At 37.5% G+C, this 22,679-nt stretch overlaps 1 protein-coding gene across 3 annotated transcripts in view; it reads left to right on the forward strand.

Moving 5' to 3' along the window:
* Window positions 1-20,422, forward strand: part of SPIN1 (spindlin 1) — a 50,118-nt gene extending 29,696 nt beyond the window's left edge. For 2 of the 3 annotated variants that reach the window (XM_032212768.1, XM_032212767.1), the window contains 4 exons: window positions 6,392-6,440; window positions 8,294-8,547; window positions 10,996-11,229; window positions 16,954-20,422. In XM_032212768.1, the coding sequence (XP_032068659.1) occupies window positions 6,415-6,440; window positions 8,294-8,547; window positions 10,996-11,229; window positions 16,954-17,153 (714 nt within the window). In that variant the 5' untranslated portion in view covers window positions 6,392-6,414 and the 3' untranslated portion in view covers window positions 17,154-20,422. The remainder of the gene's footprint in view (window positions 1-6,391; window positions 6,441-8,293; window positions 8,548-10,995; window positions 11,230-16,953) is intronic. The other variant, XM_032212769.1, reaches the window with a different exon arrangement.
* Window positions 20,423-22,679: the final 2,257 nt, after the last annotated feature.

Below are 22,679 nucleotides of genomic sequence, written 5' to 3' on the forward strand. Positions count from 1 at the left end.
CCAAGCCTCATATCTACCATTTAATTGAAATTTGGCAATTTTATAAAACATTTTATGACATAATTAGCATAAAGCATAAAGCATTTTATGAGATAATACAAAATGTCATGAACCTTTTCTGTGGTCATATATAAACTACTTTCAAGGCAGATACATTACTGTATATCTCCCTGAACTTTTAAGAACTTTTTCAGAACGAATGAAGCTCTGCCATTGTTGAAGGCATTGAGGAATCTGGTAAGGAAGTATCTCTGAAACAATTAACTAATGGATGGGGTGTGTGTGTGTGTGTGTGTCTGTGTGTGTGTGTCTGTGTGTGTGTGTGGTAATGAATATTGCATGTGGCTATGGCTACATTTGAATATTAAGTTTTGATTATTACAGGTTTAAAATGTAGGACCAGAGACAGTGCTGGATATTTGACATCACTACATAATTGATCTTCAGAAGAGCAGCACTAATTAGTTTATTTCTGGGTTCAATTCAAAGTGTTAGTGATCATCTTAAAGCCATTTCACCCCATAAGGGTGTCTGAGGTTATTATCAGTTTGCCTTGCCTACTCTTACTAGCTAATTCTTATTAGAAATGTTTAAAAATACTTTTTAGATCTTTTCCATTTTTAATTTGTATGTTTTTAATGTTATAAGCCATTCAAAGCATATATACATGGGATATAAATGTTAATATAAATATTCCTTATTGATCAAGATTACTCAAGCATTAAGTTATCAGGATAGCCAAATTATTTTTGTAACTTAAACTGATTGTAACTATTGTAAGCCAGAAGGGGGAAAAAGTCACCATTAGTAAGCAATTATATTAGAGGAGATAAAGGCATTGACATTTTAAAATGAGGGAAATGTTTGTGATTTTTCATGAATATTTACTTTGATCATAGCTGCAGTATAAATCTATATAAAACAAGAACTTAAAATACAAAATTATAATATAATTTAATTAAAATATATTTTAAGAATTATCTCAAAATTATAATATTCAGAGTTTAAATCTTAGTATTAGATTTGTGTCTAGTTTCCCAGGTCCAGCAAATAAATGCACAGGATGTAGCTGTTTCTATACTACCCAATCAACTAGCTAAAAACGTTTATATAAAGATGACGGAATTGTGCAGCAGCTGTCCAGGTGAAGTCAGAGACACTGACACAAACTTGTAGTCTTTTGTATAAATATAAATATATTTAACATTCAAATTTGTAGCAGTTTTTGTCGTCATCCAGAAAAGGAAGAACATAAGATAGTCAGGAATATCATGAGGTAAATCTGAACAGTATATAGAACAGGAAGAAGAAAAAGGAGGGAAAAAAGGGAAATTCCCCCTTTGTACTTACAGCAACCAATCATTGCTTAGATTGCATCATGCATGAGTCATCACTCTAACTAATCATCTACAACTGTAAGTTAGGCCCATTGTACACTTTATTGTTCGGCTACTAAATTCATTATCCTAACAAAAGACCACTGCTTAAGAGAACTTAGTCCACTGATTTTCCTGCTCTAGAACCACAAGATAAAAGAAAAAATGCAGTAAGTTTGTCTATTTTTTCATTAATCAAAAAACTGCTATTATTTGGTTATTGTTTTTTAATTATCAGAGCACAATATAAATATATCTGGCTTGAATAAAACTAGCATGGAATAGGAATTGATAGTCATTGAAGCCCAATGGTGGAAAAGGAAATATAATTATGTTTTGTTAGATTAGCAATTAACAGGTGATAAAATAAGTTAAATTTTAAAATGTGTTAGAGGCTTAATCTGTATAGAAACTTTCTATAGTATACTGTTTTCTATTGTGTATCCACATGTTATTGCTTAGATCCATTTATAGTTTTGTGAATGAAGATAAGATGCACATTTGTGATAAATATTAATCAGAACACACATGGCATTTACTTTGTTTTCTCTATTTAGAAGATCCAAATGCTATGGCTTTTTCAAAACAGTGACACACCCCCTTCCATACTCATTTCATAAATGCTGGATGTATCACTATAAGTTGCCTTCCTAATAGTTATGTAAAGTAATGTACTGTGTTGTGTTGTGCATTAAATCAGTTGTCATCCTTATTGTAGTGACAATCTGCCAGAAGATAATCTTTGATAATTAAATGAACACTTAAACTAATGATAACACTAGATAACTATGATAGAAATTCTAACTGCTGCATATGTTGCTAGTATGAAAATATCTGGCTTTTGCCGGCCCACCCACCCAAAAAATTTAAAGGCAAGGTTTATTCTTTAAGTTGAATAATGAGAGAATCTACTAATGTCTTCAGTCGAATTATATGACAAGCTCCTTTTATAATCGAATCTTCCTTATTGTGTTGTTGCTATTAAATCTTCTAGGCTTCTTCGAAGTCTTTTTTCTATTCTACATGAATATTAATAATGTGTTTTCAGTCCTATGGCCCATCCTAAATGTCCAAGTAGCCATATGTTACTTTCCAAAGCTGTATTTTGGGCCATAGACTATATCTTAACTGGAGTGTTAAGTATTCAGCAATATGTCTGGCACAATTTTAATAAAAATGGTTTTATTAGTAGTAACTACGTTAGAATATCAAAGCCGTGGCTCTGATATCTTGCTTTGAAAAAGTTAGACAGTGAATTGTTTGCTTGCTCTTCATGATTTCATTTGATTATAAACCAGTACCTAATACTGTATATGCATTTCAGCTTTTTTGTCCTAACTGATCCTGTGTTTCGGTTTAGCCAGCCTTTGGGGATAAAAATGAAATTTCTAATATTAAAAAAATGTGATGCATATCTTAAATTGCACTGCAGCTGTTGTCCTCGATAACATTAAGGGTTTCTTTAGAAGGTTGAAGATTGTATTTTCTGAATGCAAGTCTGTTAGCTCCCAGTTTTGGTAAAGAGAAAGGATTACTATTCAAGCAGATACTTGGTCTAGCCCAAGCAGACTTAATTGTTTGTGTTTAATAGCTTGTCAGAATATGTTAATACATTTCTTGATATCACATTAATTTCTTTTAATATGCTTTTTTGCCAATTTTGAATAATTATGCTTGAGACTTTTGTGCAAAACAACTTAAATACTAGGTTATTAGTAGTGTACTGAACAAATGCCTATGAGTTGTATCAGTAGTCCTCAATTTATAACCACAATTGGGACTGAATCACTAAGCAATGCAGTTGTTAAGTAAATCAGCACATGACCAGACCCAGTTTTAAGACCATTTTTACTGTGGTCATTAAGCAGATTACATGGCTTCTCCAACTGACTTTGCTTGTCATCTGGGAAATTCGCAGATCATGATCATGGGCCCTTGTGACTCTGCAACTTTCATAAATGCAAGTTCGTTGCCAAGCACCCAAATTGTGATCATGTGACTGCAGGGATAATAGGATGGTCATAACTTCAAGGGTAGATTATAAATTACTTTTTCCAAGACTGTTATAACTTTGAATCCATTAGGCTCAAGCCCAAGAGACAGAGACCCAAGTGAGTCCAATCCTTTATTTGCTTATACCTAATAGACAGAATCTTGCCAGAGTAAAGCTATAATTTTCTAAGATTCTAAATATATCCTGAAAGATTCTAGGACACAGGTGTCAAACTCGCCACATCATGTTATGTTTCGCGATGTGTTTCCCTTTGCAGAGCTGGGGTGGGGGTGGCCTGTGCATGACACATCCTGCTCATTTTTGACAGCTCTGTTCTAGGATGAGGCACCTCTTAACCTTTTTCTTTCTCACCCCTCCATCTCAGGACTATAAAGATCTTGATCCAGATCTCAATCTGGGAAAGTTCTGAGTTGGCAAAATCTTCCCCCTCTGCTGCTGCAGGTGCACATTCCATCACAGAACCATCATAAAAGAACAGTTATAAGTGGAGAGCCACCTATCAAACTATATTTGCAACACCTGGCTAAAGAATCTAAATTATTTGTAATCACAGACTAAAACAGCAACAAATTATAATAATTCTGGAATAAAAGACAAAACTGATAGGCTTGCATTAAAAAATCTCATTTGATATAATGACGAGGTTGGTATGCCACTATGCCAGTATTTAGCTACCACATTCAGGTTACAAAGACGCACAGTATTTGTCTAAAATGGACATTGTCTTGCTCTTTTCGAATTAAGAAAACGTTTTGACAGGATAAATACTTCTGTACAGTTGACCTGTTCTTTGATAAGTCAGATTTACATTATATTTGCAGATATATTGTATGGGGTATTAACAATGCCTAGGGTTCCTAGAACATGACTAATCATTGCCATATGCAAGACAGACTTGGGATATGTTTTAAAAATAATTTCCTATAATTTCAGGTTTTATCAGATATTTTCATTGTGCTCATGGAGATAGCCCAAAATATTCTTCATCTGCAGAAATTGATATCTCTTTTACTTTTGATAATTAGCTCTGTAACAATATGAGAACCAAAACAGCTGTGTTAGAAAGTTGTCTAACCATAATATTTGCCTTAATTTGGAATATAAAATCCCAATAATGTGAAAGATTTTTTTTTCTGTGCAAGGACCTAACCAAGTCTAGTTATAGATTCTGTCTTCTGTCATTGGAGACAGACTGTATTTTAGGGAGAGACAAAAGACTAACATTATCTGGCAACATGAATGTTAAAGCACCAGAGTTTATTTGATAATTCTACAGTTTATAAAAGAGGGGAGGTTATTCATAATGGAATAGAAAATGTATGCTCTTCTGCTATATTCAGGCAGGGGTAAAATTTTAATTCACTGGGGCTGGTTTAAATTAGGATAGATTAGATCAGTGGTTCCCAAAGTGGGCGGTACCGCCCCCTGGGGGGCGGTGGGATGACTTAGGGGGGTGCTAAGAGGCAAGGGGGGTGCTAAGAGGCAGGGGGGCGGCAGGCAGAGAAGGAGCTGCGCTGAGCCTACAGCTTCAGCTGGCCAGCCTGCCATAAATGCCCCTTCTTCGTTGATCTATTCGATACTAACACTGCTGCTTCTCATTGCTGCTGCTGTCTGCCACAGCGACTTGAGCAACAGCAGAATCGATCCTAATTACCAGCAACCTCAACCACTGCCCAGCGAGAGAGAGGGAGAGAGAGAGAGAGAGGGAGGAAAAACATACAGTGAGCAACTAAATAGGAAGACACCAAGCCATTCCCACATGGCAGCTAGGCACACGCCGCTCAGGGCTTTCCCCCCCCTATCCAGACTGAGCGCCCCTCAGCCTGCCACAGACATGGGCTGCTCCCATCCTCCCCGTCCTGTCGAATGGTTGCTTCTGGCCTCTTGCATACCGCACATTCCTCAGGGTAGCCAGTCAGTCAGCGCATGCTCCGTCAATCCGTGCGCTGTGTGCCAAGGGCGGCAGTTCCGCAGGCAGGGAGCCCTGTTTTCTGCTAAGGGCGATCCTGGAACCTGGGCATCCCCATATGTGCGTGTGGCAACTAAAATCCTCCAGTGACACAAAAAAGGGAATGGTGGGTGGTGTTCCTTGGGTGGGAAGGGGGCAGCAGGGCAATGGCCAAAGGGAATTCCGACATGGGCGACGACGAAGCAAGTTTTTCATGAATTCCAGAGGAAAACTGATAGGAAACGGGCCACCCTTTTTAAGTGTCTTTTAAGATAAACCATCAACGAAAACTACTGGAAACTAGAGCCAGGAGTTATTGCCACCGAAAAGGCTCCTCTGATACCGTAATATGAGAGGAAAACAGTTCTGATGCTTTTAGAGCAGTGTCTCTCAACCTTGGCAACTTGAAGATGTCTGGACGTCAACTCCCAGAATTCACCAGCCAGGGAATACTGTATAAGTTGCCAAGGTTGGGAAACATTGCACTCTGCTAAGTGACTTAAAACCAGACATTGGGAAACTGGTATCACTTCATCAAGCCCATCCATCACATTAATAATTTACTGAACAGTGGAGTAATTACTAAGTTACTAGTTACTAAGGTTCTTGATAAATGACTATCAGACTTTGAAAACCTGGTATCACTGGATCATGTTCAACAATTTCGTTGAATTAACATTAACTAAAAAGGTTTTTAAATTGGATTTTGAATAAATGTGCAATTAATTGTTACAGTTTTGAATTTTACTGTTACTATCTTCCTTCCGTCGTGCAAACCACCCAGTCACATGACACCCCCCCCCAGCAAAACACACCAAAATACGCCCACAGAACCAGTAGTAAAAAAATTTGAATTCCACCACTGGGTGGGGGGCACTGAGGATCAGTTTGTAGCACCAATGCGGCGGTAGACTGAAAAAGTTTGGGAATCACTGGATTAGATTGATATGCTCTGTGTATAACCACAGCAAATGCTCTGTGAAATAAGAATAAAGTTTAAACCTTCCCATCATGCAACTTTGCCTCTTAGTTCTTGTTTTCTTTTTTCTTGAGGGCATGCAGGTGTCTCTGCCAACATGATGAAGAAAAGAGCTTCCCACAAGTAAGTAGTGTTGTCATTTTAATCTCATGTTTTCCCCTTTTTTGAGAGAGCTGCAATTGTAGAGTTTCGTGAAGAGTAGCTGTTCCTTGTGTGATCTGCAAATCTTCTGCTTCTCAAAAAGCTAAGTTATCTGGACATTTTCAGACTTTATCCTTTATCTAACTTAGGCATTATGAGAAGACTTATCTCTTCTTGTGTACTGTATATACTCGAGTATAAGCCTAGTTTTTCAGCCCACTTTTTGGGCTGAAAAAAGCCGCCTCGGCTTATACTCGAGTCAGTGAAAAATTTGCCCGAAATGGAGGAGAAAAAGGGGCGGGGCCATGCCGCTGGGTGACACTCGTGAATGGCCCAGTGCCCCTGTGAGTTTCCCCTCCCTCTGTGTCAGTTTGCCGCGCAGCGCGCACCGCACCATCCCCCCTCCTCACGTTCTAATGTAATGCAGGGCTGTCTTACGATTCCCCTTCCTCCCCCTCCTGCCGCTCTGCAACGATGTCCCACCTCCTCCTTGTTATGGCAAGCAGCCACATAGCGATGTCCCACCTCCTCTGGTACAGTGATCCAATGATAGGAATCACTGTGCCGTGTGTCATAGGAGGCGGGACATCGCTCCCGCGGCTGCACGGGACATCATCATCACAGCGGGACATCAGCATCATGAGGTGAGTGAAGTATTTCATTGAATACACCGCTAGTTTACTGTTTTTCTTTGAAATAAATATTCAAAAACATTATTGGTATCTATTTTTATTTTTGAAATTTACCGGTAGCTGCTGCATTTCCCACCCTAGGCTTATATTCGAGTCAATAACTTTTCCAGTTTTTTTTTTGTGGTAAAATTAGGTGCCTCGGCTTATATTCGGGTCGGCCTATACTCGAGTATATACGGTATATCAATTTTATCATGTGGTCCTTGTGAAAAAAAGTGCTAGGGAATGTAGAATATGAGATGTATAAGATGGACAACAATAAGTTAATAGAGTTGAAAAGTATTTTTATCCCATCCCAACCTACCGCTATATAATAATTTTAGCAAGAAATAAAAACTATTATATGACCTACACTAATTTGTGTTAAGTGACATTGGTTATTCATGGTAAGAGTGGTAAAGTTTTTCTGCACCTCTAAAATCAAATCTCATATATTCAAGATTAAGGTATTTTCAGCATGGAAACATAAGGCTGTTAGGTTTTTCAAAGCCTTGGCTGTAATTTCTCATATACTCAAATTGTCTCAAGTGCTTCCCAGCCCTGGGAGGCTTTTTTGAGAGAATACAAACCACCTGTCAAGTTGCAGGGTGAGAGAGAATAGGGGGGAAATGTTTTTAATAAATATGGAATCTTATGCTTTGGAGCCAAAGACTCTGGTAGAATTCATACTTTTGAAACTAGATAGGTAAAATAAATTTATATTAGGTACAAAACATATTTCTAAGAAAAGACTAGTGTTTCCTTGGCCATGATCAGAGCACTACATTAAAGTGGAAATTTTCTGGAGTTTAGCCAGAGTCCACTTCTGGGATAATTCTAGAATCACATGAAATAATTTTAGAAATATCCAAGACTTCATCTTTCAAATGAGGACATATTTGGAAGGAGATATAGCCATAGTTTCATTTACTGAATGTATTGCACATGTACTGTGGAGTTGGCTCCTTGCTGAAAATTGTGTCCATGTTTGTGTATTAAATAACTACATTTCCTAATAGGAAAGAGTAGTATGAGATGCTACATATGTTTTATTAAATTGATCTGCTGCCACTCTTGCAGTTCCAAGTGACTCTGAGCAGCTTCTACAATATAATAGAATTTTTCAATGTATTTACATCTTAATGGCTTTATATACAAATACAGAAAGCATCGAAACAACGTGGGACCAAGTAAACCCATTTCTCAACCCAGAAGAAATATTGTAGGCTGCAGAATACAACATGGATGGAAAGAAGGGAGTGGGCCTGTGACACAGTGGAAAGGCACAGTCCTAGACCAGGTTCCTGTAAACCCCTCTCTCTTCCTTATTAAATACGATGGATTTGATTGTGTCTATGGACTAGAACTGCACAAAGATGAGAGGGTTTCAGCACTTGAAGTCCTTCCAGACCGAGTTGGTAAGTATTTTGATGGAGACTAGAAGCGTTGGGTGTCAATTGTCAAATAGTTCTATAAAAGTGAATGGATAATGCTTTTTTTCTGCACCAGAATGTTAGAAAATTTACTGTTTTAAAAATAATCCCCACATATCTTTGTGAACAGCTGCCAACTGAAAATCGTACCTGTTTAAAGTGCAAATATAAACACTTTCATATCCCACAAAGCAGCAAATTAATGTATAAAAATTGTTTGGCAAATGATAGTGAACCAGTTTACTAAGAATCATAGCCTATCCCTTCTGCTGAATTCTTACCAAGTTCTTGTAGTGAACCTTTTCAAGGATAAGCTTTACATAATAAAGGCAGTACAACAGAAGTATCCTTTTTTGCCAATAAATTAGCTTCTAAGAAAGCACTTCCAAATAATATTATTATAAATGTTAATGGTTGTGGTAAAAATGAACAAACTTTAGATAAGTCATTTGTTTGATTTATTAAATTTATATCCTCTGTTCCTGCTTAATCCAGTGTTCAATGAGACTAGAAATAGATAAATTAAAGGAAGAAATATTTGTAGTATATCAGTTAAGCATGCCACACTTCCGAGTCTTTACTCACATGTAGGTATAAGTGGAGATCACATATATATTTCTTAGAACCACTTTAATATTCTGTCAACAAGGCTCTCACATTAATAAGCAGACCATTACACTTTAAATTAATTTTCAAGTACTCTTCGAAAGTTGAGATGTATATAGAATCCATACATATTTTTATCCTAGAAACTTTAAGAGACCTATTTATACTTTTATTCTTGCTGTTAAAAACATGTGAGCCCACCTGCCTTTATCTACATTATAAAAGCAAGTACTTTATATCAATTAAAATGAAGAAGTACAGAAATTTAATCAGGAAGCAATATTTTTAAAAAGAGCCAGTTTGGTATAGTGGTGAAGATACTGGCCTAAAACCAGGAGATTATGGATTCTAGGCATCCCTTATGCATGAAAGCTGGCCGGGTAACTTTTCAGTTTTAAAATCATTCTTTTTCAGCCCAATCTATCTCACAGGGCTGTTGTTGTAGGAAAAGTAGGATGCAAGAGCATTAGGTATGTTTACCATCTTGAGTTCAATATATAAAGGCGGGAAGTTGTTATTGTTATGGTGTTGGGGGGGACGACTACTTTTCAATACAGCCATGCAATTCTTTGAAAGTGTATATTGCCTTGACAAAGGCTCAGAGAAGACCCTCCCTGAAAACTATTTCACAAACAGGTTGACCTCCCATCCCAAAGAGCAAAGGGAATCAACCGTAAACACCCCCAGTTCCTAATTTTCCCCCACCCCTGCTTAGTCTGAATTTATTCTCAGTGTTCTAGAATTATTTGCCATGCAAATAATAATTGGAAATTTTGGTGGAGCAGTGGCTACAACCATAAATTGCCAAATCAAAAGCTGGGATTAGCAAATCCTATGTCTGGACACGGTATGATTATGCAGCTTCTAGTCTGATGAGCTACTCTGAGGCCTTTTATGATGAATATGATTTTCCCAAGATTTCTAGATTTATCTTTACATATGATTAAGTTCTTCAATAGAGCTGTGATAGCAATCTTCCTTCCTTCAACCAATACTAATACCCATGGCAAGAACTGTATATATAGACTGCATCCCAGTAGTCTAGAACAAGGCAGAAGAAGAGACTATGATTTATTGAAAACAGCCTATATTTGTTTATGGGAAATCACTGGCAGAAGATTTAATGATGGTATCTGCATAGAGGCCTTTAAATAAAGACACTCTGGTAAACTGTTACTTAATACAAAGCAGGCTGGAGATCTATCAGATGTGCTATATATTTATTGGATCCTGAATTCCAGTTAACGTGCTCCCTTTTTCAATTCAGTCAGTAATGACTGTTTCTAATGAAATAACTCAAAATCACATTCATCAAGCTTTACTGAATCTTAAATACTAATAATATAATTCAGTAAGCTGTTATAGATTGTTTCTTAAAACTTTTATGCAGTCTTCATTACGTTATTTGAATTTCAACCATTTTGCCCTATCTCCGCAATCTTTTTCATTCAGCAGCAAATGTTTTAATAGGCTTAAAATGTTGTAGAAAATGGGGTGAATATTTTCTAACACTAAAATTCAATATTTTTTTCTTTTTTGTTATTGAAGAAACTTTAAATTTATTTAGTGCTTAATGCAAAATTTTACTTTAATAAATGTTTTCTTCAGCTTTTAAATGTGATTGCTGAATATCCTTCTTGCCTAAATCTCATACAGAGAATTTTTAATTATGTTAATCTTGAATAAAATCTTGAATAAAATCAAGTATTTATCTAGTTTTAAGGTCAGGCAATGCTCAATTGCTGCATTTATTCTATTTTTCTGGTATCTTAAAGTAGAATGGATATAGCTTATAATGTTAACCAAGCATTGAACTGTGTCTTTCAGCTTCGTCTCGAATCAGTGATGCCCACCTGGCAGACATAATGATTGGCAAAGCAGTAGAGCATATGTTTGAGACAGAAGATGGCTCAAAAGATGAATGGAGGGGAATGGTCTTGGCTCAAGCACCTATAATGAAGACATGGTTTTATATCACCTATGAAAAGGATCCTGTCTTGTACATGTACCAGCTCTTAGATGACTATAAAGAAGGCGATCTCCGTATTATGCCTGATTCTAGTAAGTTGATCCATGTATAAAAATCAATTTAAAATTCTCAGTGTGCTAGAATACAGGAATTTTTAAAATAAATTTTATCACCAATACAAATAATAATTCTTGTGAACTGATCTGAGAACTACACAAAGTGGAGAAAAGAAAGGTTTTCAACACAATTGTTGCATATTTTGAATGTTCTGCATTCAAAATAAATCTTTAGGTTTCCATGAAACATACTTAATTGGAAGGGAAGGCAAAAGAGAATTGACTATTACAATTGGCAGAATTCACATTATGGCATGTGAATAGTTATCTAGATTGTGTTTAAACTTCTTAAATTTCTATTTTCTTTTTCCTTTATGGAATATAATGTTATCTTGTGTCCTATATTTACATCCTGCTGTAGAAAAATTCAAATCCCACTATTTGGGAATAAGGGAAGATGAAGTTTACAAAAATCATGTAAATGAATGTAGTGCATTTGTTGGGGAAGGTACAAGAGAGCCATTAAGGTAGAAGACAAATGAGGGAGCCCTTGAAAAGGACTTGCAGAAAGGTTTGCCTAGTCCAAGATAGAAAGAAGAGTAAAAAAGAAATTCAAGATAGTCTTGTCTTGATTTTATTTGGTACAAGATGGAGCAACCTTGGTCAGGCTTTGAAGATTCTGTTATTTGAACCTAGTATAATGAAGAGTTTTCCTGAAATCCGTGTAATATTTGTTTTGTTATCTGCCCTACCTTAAAGGACTGACAGAAAACGAGAATACTAGTGAGGCTATGAATATCCTAAAAGGGGCAGGGTTTAAAGAGAGGCTGTTGAAAATAATGAGAAGGTAGGGCAGCACTGTTATTGCAGTTAGCACCATTGAGGTAACCTTGGCTGATCTTCAAAAAGCAAAGCAGTTGAACATAGTACTTTACTGGAGACCAACAGAAGTTCTAGGGCTATAAACAAGATTTGGAAAATGAGAAATACTGCTAGAAGATAATGACAAACCATTCCTACGTCACTGCCAAGGAATAATACGGATGTGCCCGTCAAGTCGCCAAATGTCAAGCTTAATAAGAGATTTTGTTCAGAGAATAACACTGTGTAACCTTACCCAGGATGGGAGAGAAAAAGCAGGAAAGATACAAGCTTGACTGTGCTTTGTGTAATGGGAGCTTGTGAGAGGGAATCTCCTGAAAAAGAAAGAATATAGGCTTGAAAAGAAATGGGGACCAGGAGTCACCACTAGTTTGCCTGCAGATATTCATGATTTTTTATAATGCAGTTGTTTGTAACAGTGCCAGCAACAGTTCCTCAAATTACCACGGTTCTCAAAAAATTAGCAACAGTTCCTCAAATTACCACAGTTCTCAAAAAATTAGCCTTGTTTATAGCAGCTTTGAAGTTTTTATAGTATATGCATAATAATTGCAAAATGAATGGTTTTCTTTAGACAGTGACTTCACCATTTGTGATTTCTTAAAACAATGTTTATGTTTTTGGATTTTTCCAATAGGTATGCTGGGCTTGACTCCCAGTGTACTTTCAAAGAAAGTCACTAGCATTTAACATTCTAGGTTTCCCATCCGCTTCTGTGGCTTAATTTCCAGTGGGATATTTCAGCTTGAAGAGCATGGTGGGAAGACATCCTATTATTGCCTTCTCTTGCAACTGCATACAAATTGCCTTCCCTTATTGCAAAGTTTCCTACAGCTAAAAAAGACTACTATTCAAAGACTTCATTGTTTATTGTGTCAGTTTGAAGCTTAGAGAGAGAAAGAGAGTTATGGAAATATTGGACATACTGCCGTAATTTTTAAGCCTATTAAGCTTGAGTATTTGTTAGGTTAAGAAATTACTGTTTGGGTGAATCTTTTCAATTCAGTTTAGCTCAATTTCTTCTTTTTTTTTCAGCATCCCATTTTACATCAGTTTTCAGTCTTTTCTGGAAATATACATATGCATTTTGTGCTTTTATTTATGAATTTCATTACAAAATAAAAATTGAGACTCCAGTGAAAGTATGCATGGATGTATGTGTCTCTGTGTGAGAGAGAATGTTCATATATTTGCAGAGTAGATTTCCTCACTATCCTTGCTTGGGGTATTGGGAAATCATGTACTCATTGTTTTTAAGCAGAAGCATTTGCAAAGGTCAAATGATTATTGGCACAATGAAACAAGTTTTTTTTAAGCAAAGTCTATACTTAAAACATTACAAAGAGGTAAGACGACAGATAATTTTTTTTATGGATATTTTGTCACATGCTTAGTATATTCATAATCTTGAACTGGTAGTTTAATTTGTTTTGGTTCTTTTTATTAAATAAGATTATTAGTCCAAAAACATGTTATTTTATTTTAAGAATTATGATTTGAAAATAGTAAGTTCCTATATATTCTATTATATGTCATGCATGTTTTTTGAATATTGTGATAGTATCCCAATCTTAATAGATTTTTTATTCATTAATGTTCCATTTTTATTAGCATTTTAGACTTAGCTGAGCTATAGGCCAGTGATGGCGAACCGTTTTTTTATGGCATGCCAGAATTGGGTGCGCGCACATTATTGCACGCACCTGCGTGCTCACTCAATTCCCCACCCAATTGCGCATGTGACCCACATGCATGCGCATGCAACCATTCCCCAGGCTCCGGAAGCTTTCCTGAATCCTGAGGAGGGTGAAAACGGCCTCCCCGCCCCCCTAGAGGTCCTTTGGAAATCAGAAACAGATCGGTTCCGAACTTCCAATTGGCCAGTTGGGGCCGTTTTTTGCCCTTTCCAACCTTCAGAAGCTTTCCTGAAGCCATTTACAACTTCTGGAGGGCCTCCGGGAGGCTGGGGGAGACCGTTTTTGCTCCCTTACACACACACACACCGCTTGCTGACCCGTGAGGTGAGCGTGGCCAATATCCCTGCCTCCTTCCTCTGAGAACCACGGCAATGGGGAATCCAAGGCTTCTTTGCCAGCCTCCCTTACACAGAGAGAGAGAGCTTGCTGCCGTGTGAGGTGAGCACCGGCCAATATCGCTACCTCCTTCCTCCAAGAGCCACGGCAATGGGAAATCCAAGGTTTCTTTGCCAGCCTCTCCTTCTCACTCACCGGCAGCAAGCGGTGTGTGTGTGTGTGTGTGTGTGTGTGTGTGTGTGTAGGGAGGCTAGCAAAGAAGCCTTGGGAAGCAAGCACCGGCCAGTATCCCTGCCTCCTTCCCCCGAGAGCCACAGCAGTGGGGAAACCAAGGCTTCTTTGCCAGCCTCTCCCTCTCCTCCCGATTTCTCCCCGCCAGCCCTCAGGCGCACATGGGCCACTCCGGGTGCTTTTTGGGCACCCAGCTTGCCAGGCTGTCCCCATGCCCTTGCAGCTGCAACAGCGGCGGCTTCAGAGACGTTGGCTGGTGGGGAGGGGGAGGCTAGGTGAGCCATGTTAACCCCCCCCCCCTCCAGCCTCGGCTCCTCTGAAGAAGCACCACGGTCGCTTCCTTCTCTTTGAGAGCCACCTTGCAAAATGGTATTTTCTGACATTTTGCAAGGCGGCTCTCAGAAGAAACCAGGGGTGGGTTCCTGCCTCCACAAATCTACAGTGCCATTTAGAACCGGTTCCAGCTCCCTCCCCTGCCTGTCTGCACATCACCAAGATGAAGAACGAGAGGAGGAATTCTGGGAGTTGTAGTCCACAAGTTTTAAAGCTGTCAAGTTTGAACACCCCTGGGGTTTTTTTCTAAAGGATTAGGGATGCAAAGGTATTGTAGCTTGACAGCTTTAAGACTTGCACACTTCAATGCCAGAGTTTCTGAGCCAACATTTTAGTTGCTAAGCAAGAGCGTTGTTAAGTGAGTTTCATCACATTTTACAAGTTGGCCACACCCACTCAGTGACATAACTGCCAAGCCACTCCCACTTGGTCACATGGCCAGCAAGCCACTCCCACAAAGCAGGCCACACCTACAGAAGAGGTCCTAAAAAATTTTGAAACCCACCATTGAAAGGAACCGACCGCCAGCATTACTCTGGGAACTTGGCCCATGGAGTCTGGAGTTCCAGGGGGAAGGAGACTCCGCCATGGCCCACTCCCACAGGAGGGGCTCGCCCCATCCAACCGCGGCTTCTGCCTCTTGCTCCACTTCCTAACCAGCAGTATGCAGCGGTGCGGCCGAAGAGCAGGCAGGTGGCTGGGTGGGAAGCCAGTGGGCTGCTTTGGAGCCTGAAGCCCCAAGGAGCCGGCATGAGAGGTATGCGGTTCCGAGTGGAAGGCAGTGTCTTCCTGCAGTGGGGGGCGGGGGCCAGGCCGGGCTGGACGCTAATCTCAGAAGGCTAGCAGGCATGGGGATCAGCCGGTAAGGCCATGTGGAAGGCAGGGAAGCATGGCAGGACCGTGGGGAAGGGGGAAGGGCTAGCTAGCTAAGCCACGACTCACAGTCTTACCTAGCAGGGGCACAGCACTTCAGGCAGGCAAGCTGCAGAGTAGAGACTGGGTGGGACAAGCGAGCGGTGACCAGGTAACCAGCTTGGGGGAGAAAAGTCCTCCCCTGGTCCTTTGGAAATATGAAAAATCAGCTAGGCCGCATGCGCATCGGAGCTGACGGCTGGCATGCCACTCAATATGGCTATGTGTGCCACCTGTGGCACGCGTGCCATAGGTTCGCCATCATGGCTATAGGCTAAATGTGTTGTTATTTAGTATTTAGCATATGATGAGAATATGACAGAAGAAAAGTAAACAATATACACAGTCTGCTAATTATAAGAAAAAATTCTATGGGGATATGGCATCATAACTGGATTTCTAATTCAGCTATCCAGAGAATTACATCTGGCATTACTTCATGCAGATTTTCTAGGAACCAGAGAATGTGTGGCATGGGCTATCTTGCACAATATGTCTAATAGTTTGCATATTAGCACCACAATCTCAACAAGGGGAATCTTTGCATTCCCACTGATACAGGACACTTCTTCTGGAATTGAACCTAATTATGTTTAATTTCAACCAAAGTGAGGCAGGTCAAAACCAGGTAGAGAGATCATTAATGGCCAGGCCACAAGAAGATACTTTAGACCATTAAATGTATACAAAGTATTGATAATTGATATCTTTCTGTAAAATACTCATATAGTTTATAACATTTTAATGTGATATTATTAATAACGAACTTTGAATGTGAAGTTTAAAAAAATTTAAATGAACAACTAACAAGAAAAATTAACAAGTACCAATTTCTATTTATTTTCTATCCTAGACAATATTTAACCAATATTAAAAAAGAATTTGTTACTGTTCAACCTGAGTTTAAGGAGAAATAATTTCGACATTTGAAAATTTGGCTATACTATACTGCATAAAGTAGAATATATTTATTCTACTTTGTACCCAGGTTATACTCAGTTATTCATTTGAATAAGACTTTACCCATTCAATCAATGCAATTAGTCTTTGATAAAAATTTTGAGGACATCCATTTTGTCTATGTATGCCATAAACATAGTTTTTGTTTTAAGGTTTTTGAAATGGATCACTAGGAGAAACTTGGTAAAAGGAGTATCTCTTGAACAATATATTCCTGGTGTTTAATTTTCATTTGTAAAGAAGCAACTTCTCTTTTGCAAAAAAAAGAAAACATTTTGCCTTCTGCTTATCATTAGAAGTGAATAAATTGACAGTGGTAACGTAGATAATTGTCATGAAGAAATGGACTTAAGAAGGATTACATTATGTTAAACGCTGTTGTGTCTTAATATAAACTTTGTCTTTGCAGACGATTCACCTCCAGCAGAGCGGGAGCCTGGAGAAGTTGTGGACAGCCTAGTTGGAAAACAAGTGGAATATGCCAAAGAAGATGGCTCAAAAAGGACTGGCATGGTCATTCATCAAGTTGAAGCCAAACCCTCTGTCTATTTCATCAAGTTTGATGATGATTTCCATATTTATGTCTATGATTTGGTGAAGACATCCTAGACGCCACCATGCAAACTTTTGCCAAACTTGTGGAACCTTGAGTGTAAAATTTGTAGACACAGAAGACTTAACTGCTTTCCAGTTTATTTGAAAGCTTAGATGTCCCTGCGAGCCCACAATCTCTGCCAGGAAAATTATTCCATTGTGAACTGTACAAATAGACTTTGATGTGAACATGACACATTTTATGTAGGGGAATTCCTTTTCTTAGAGGAAGTCTTGTTGGGGGGGGTGGGGTATCTGGATAAAGTTAGGACAAAAAACCAGCAGCTGCAAATTCAAGCTGTGTAAAAATCTAGCAATGTAATCATTAATCTGATTTCTCCCCCTCCCCCAATTATAACTTTCCCTTGGCTTTTCACTTAACTTTTCAACTGCCAATGCAAGTGTAGCTTGATATTAAATTGCTTTCCTCTATGTAATATTAAGTTTTCTTGTATTAAACATATTACGTCCTTGTTTTGGGGGTTTGGGCAGAGATGATTAAAACTATTTAAGCAGTGTTAAGGAGTGCCTAAACCAATTAATATCAGCATCCTATGTTCCAGATACTATTACGCTTCTGTTACATGAGAATGTTGTACATTTTAATTACAGGATAATAGAATATGGTATACATGTGATGCAGTTGATAAGAAAAATGCAGAGCAAGTGTTTATCAAATGTAGGACCTGAATAAAATTAAAGCAAGGATGCCTTCAGTTCTCAATATTGTTGTTGTAGGATTTTTTGTTAACTTTTAGCAGAACCCAGGTGCTTGGTGCCGTAGCAGCTTAGTCATTCATGTTAACATTAAAGAATACTACACAGCAACTATTGGGTGTCTATCAAGTCTAGCAACTTAGATTCTTGTATGTGGACTAAAATCTGTTACATGTAATGACAAACCTCACAAGAGTCCTCATACATTAAAGGCTTGTCTTACCGAGAAAGAAAGTCATCTGTTGCCTTCTATTTTGATATACTGCATTCCTTCTTGTTTCCTTATCTTCTGCTAAAGAAGGCTTCTACCTTTTTTTCTCCTGGCCTTTCTTCTTTGGGTGAGTCCAGACAAGACGTGCAATTCCAACCTATTGTCGCCTTTTGTGCTGTACATTGTATTTGCTTGAGGTATGCTGTTTAATGTGAACTACATTAAAAGAACACTAGGGCTCTGCATGCTAATGGTGCACTATCTAATGGAAGCTAGGCAGTCTCCATGGTTCAGCCATCTGCAGCCGAAGATGGATGTAAATAAGCCGCCCGCAGCTTCAGAATTCATTCTTGGGTCATTTTTTTTCTTTTTCTTTTTGTAAAGTGGTAGATTGGCGTGGCAGCTTTTTAAACCAATCAGTGGAGAATATAACCAACCAATTTGAGGTGGAGCATTGCAGTGACTGAAGGACTGCTTTGCACAAGTAAATGAAAACCAAACCTCTTTGCTTAACTACAAGGCTGAGGAGTTTTAGAAAGTGTTGCTGATCAGCTATTTGAGGTTAAGTTTACCTCTGGTGTGAGTATGCATATTAAACTACATGCAATTTAAACCTTTTTTTTTTTAAAGTTTTGCCTGAATTCATATTGTAGCCTTAAGGCTTGTGCCTCATTATGCTCTTTAATGGTAATACTCACCGTATATAAACAGTATCTTAAAATTTCTTGACCATTGCTACTATTGCATTATGTCCAGTATTTCATCACAGGCAACCAAAGGCAAGCTGTTGTCTTTTCCATGAAGAGCTTTTCCAATGCAGTTTTTAAGCCCTGAGTACCTGAGTCATGATGTTCCTGTGTTCTTGAACAAAGTGAGCAGATTTGCGACCCAGTGTTTTTCATCCAGCAGATCTGTATGTTTTCTATTGACTCTTTAGAGTCCTGCATGTAAATCTCAAAGCTGAGCCTGGCTCCATGAGCCCAAGTTGATATTTGTGGCACAAGAATGAGTGTGTATTAAACATACACAAGAGAACCACGTAAATGTAGTACTTTGAATTGTGGGCTACATAAACTATAAATCCAGAGTATATCTCAAGATACTTGCTAAGGATTAAGTAGAACGAAAAGATCATGTTCAAAGAGCTTGTGATGAGGGGATTTCTGCAAGTCTCTTAATACACCACATTCTGCCAGTTTAGAGTAATCTATATTCTGTATAAATTTTATGGGTTTTTATGTGTCCACATTGTCTGCTTTTTTGATAGCTTAGACCACCTTTTTTGTTTTTGAGCTAGAGACTTAATTTTATACCCTGCCCATCTGTTTTGGGCTTCATTTTAGGCTCATATTTCAGATCTGCATGCAGTGCTGGTCACCCTGGTAACTAATGTTGGTCCTTTGCTCCAGGGATTCAGCATTGGTTTCCAAGTTATTACAAGCTTGTGGTGGCACAAGCTATGGATCTGTGTATAAAAGTTACTGGCCTTTCTCCATTTACCTGCTGTAGTATTGTATATTGTGTGTTTTATGTGATGTCAGGCTGCCCTGTAAAATTTTAAGACAAAACTTAAATGCAGACCATCCCTTTTTTGCATGCTTAGAAGGTAGAATGTTCAATGTAAGAAAGTTAAAGTTGCATGTTTAAAAAATGTTTAGGTTTTTAGGTTTTTTTAATTTTGTTTTTGTTTTTTTGTGAATTTGCTTATTGTGCTGTTTTAATGGTGGTAGTAGGATTAAATGCACTAGTGAGGCAAACATAGTGCCAACAGGAGGTAACTTTCCAGTTGTATGTGTCATGCAGCGTTTGAAGGGACCATGTACTTTGTTCAAAAAAAAAAAATTAGTTCAAATTAGTACTAGGCTTTTTTTGTGCCAAATCCTAAATTGTGATGAAGTAGAATCATATTAGAAACCCAGGCAATAGTGCAAAAAGCTATTTTTGCTGGATAATTTTTAACTTCCTTAAATTGGTGCGTTTTAAAAATTAAGACTTCTCCATGGATATATTAATCGCAACCATTTCAAAGAACCAAAAACAAAAAACAAAAATAAATGTGTGGTTCCTTGGAAATGCTGTGCTTTTTATAGTTTTCATCATTAGTGCAATTTGGATGGTTCTTGCTATGTGTATAGTTCAAAGGTCTTCGTGTTCACATTTTAAAATTAGGTAAATGACTTCATCTCTAGAGCTTGGTTTCTTTTTTTTTTAATGATGTAGACAGTTCCCTGTTCTCTGCATTTAGAAGTATAAACACTTTAAATCTTTAAATCTGTTACTTAATTCTGTAAGTAATTTTTATAATTATGATGTAACTCTATCCTTAAAACATTTAAAATAAACCCTTTATGTGCAACTTACGACTGTAAATCTTGTTCTCATAAGACAAATGTGATGTGTTCAAATTGAAGAGAAATTTCTTCCATTTTATAATTAAAATGAAATTTAAAAAAAATACTCCATTTTGTAATTAAACTATTTTAACAATGAAAAATTACTATGCTGATAAATATTAGGCAATGCTTTATAAAACAAAAATCATACAAAACACCAAACAGTTAAATGCAATACATCAGCAGTTGAGCTGCATTCTTTAAATTGTTGAAACCAAACAGCTGAAAAGATAAATGTTTCATTAACTTGTCCCTGTGTTATAGTTAAATAATATAAAGTTGTATGCAAACATTTAGGCATCCTTAGTAAAACTGTATGTTCAAGTGAATCCTCAAGTGGACAGAAGTTGATACATCTGAATGTACAAAGTTTAAACACAAATTTTCAGATTCAAAAAAAAAGTGACCATGGCAGTTGGAAACCATTTGAATCACAACTCCTTTGTAACATTTTTGGCAGAAATAAAGGCTCCCAAATGTTTCCTGCAATGAAATCATCTTGCTATTTGTTGGATTTTTCCCCTCACTCTTCCTTGCAGAAATTCTTCTAATATCAAATTATTCTTGGGACCGCTTGCATATATATGTACCAATAATAATCAAGCCTGGGGATTGTGAAGACTACTCCAAACCCTTTCTCTTTTTACCTGTAAGTACTTCATGGTTGATTTGGAGATACACTATATTGCCAAAAGTATTCGCTCACCCATCCACATAATCAGACTCAGTTGTGAGCAAATATTTTTGGCAATAAAGTGTATTCATTTATTTTTAGCTATTGCTAAAAACATTGCACTCCAGGCAGCTTACAAAACATACAGAATCGGGGTAACTGCACCCTAGAATCTCCCAGGATATATCTAGTAGCTTAGAAAATTATAGCTTTAGTTTGGCAGGATTCTAGCCATTAGGTGTAAGCAAATAAAAGGGTTGGACTCAAATGGATTTCACTGACTTATCTCTTGACTTGTCACTCTTAAAAATGCATTCAATCGTCATTCATCTAGCAGTTCTTACATTTGCACTCTGATTATGGATTCAATACAGGCATATATTTTTTTTAAAAAAAGCTTCCTAGACCATTATATAATAGTTGTATGCAAAAATGTTGGCACTGATAAAATAGCATATTTCACTGAATCCTCACATGAAGAAAAATGTACATGGTAAAAACTTTTATGTTCAAATTCACCTGGGAATATTTTTAAGATGCCCCCAATCTCACTAGATTCTGCCTGGCGAGTAAATAACACACCAGAGAATTTTTTTAAAGATAGCACACAATAAATCAAAATATCTGTAGATTGGAATAGTGTGGAAATGAAACATTTCAATGATCAGCAGGCACACACAATTGGAGTAGAGAGCAGAAGACACATTGATGGTACAAAATAGATTCAACCAGGATTTGAAGGGTCTTAAGCTATGTTTACCCTACTTTGGGACTATATTTTTCAAGTATTACTGACTTCAAAATAGCATTAAACTATGTCATTGGTATTTAGCCTGTGGCCAAAGTTAGGCCATCAAAAATAGACTTGAGGGCCACAATGGCCACATTCGTGTAACTTTTTGACGATCAAAACTTCCCTTTCTTTGAAATAGAATGTATTTTCATTGAATGGGTTTGATATTGCCCTGTGCTATGAAACTAAAGAAACTCAGATCTTACATTTCCTTGCTTTTTAAAAAAAGTGAAACTGGAGCTTCACTGCTAACTTACATTACAGAAAATTTAAAAATTAATCACTTATATAGGTTGTGTTCCAGTAATTACATTTTCCTGCCACTTTATTCGAAATACTAATATCTATCCTTTCTATCAGTGCTACTCAAAAAATTTTACGAAACAAAAATGCAACCTTTAGGAGCCAGTAAAATTATGAACTTAATTTTTCCCCTAAAACAACACATAGTAGCCAGTAAGCAAAACAGATTAAAGACATGAGTAAGTAAGGTCTGTCAAATAAATGTTTGACATATATAGAATAAAGAGAGTAAATTGAGGAATTAAGGAAAGAGTCCTAAGGATGGCTATGGAACCTAAAAGCTTTTTACTATTTCCAAATCAAATATGATTCTGATGGAGCTCTATTGTTTCTGTACGCAGTATTATTAAATCTTCTTTTCCAAACAGTTAAGAACTGGGAAGGAAGCTTAAAGTACTATGAAGTTTTTTAAACAGACATATTTACTGCAAGAAGGCAATAATAAATGGCC

This window comes from Thamnophis elegans, chromosome 3 (genome assembly GCF_009769535.1).
Source record: "Thamnophis elegans isolate rThaEle1 chromosome 3, rThaEle1.pri, whole genome shotgun sequence".
NCBI lineage: Eukaryota > Metazoa > Chordata > Lepidosauria > Squamata > Colubridae > Thamnophis > Thamnophis elegans.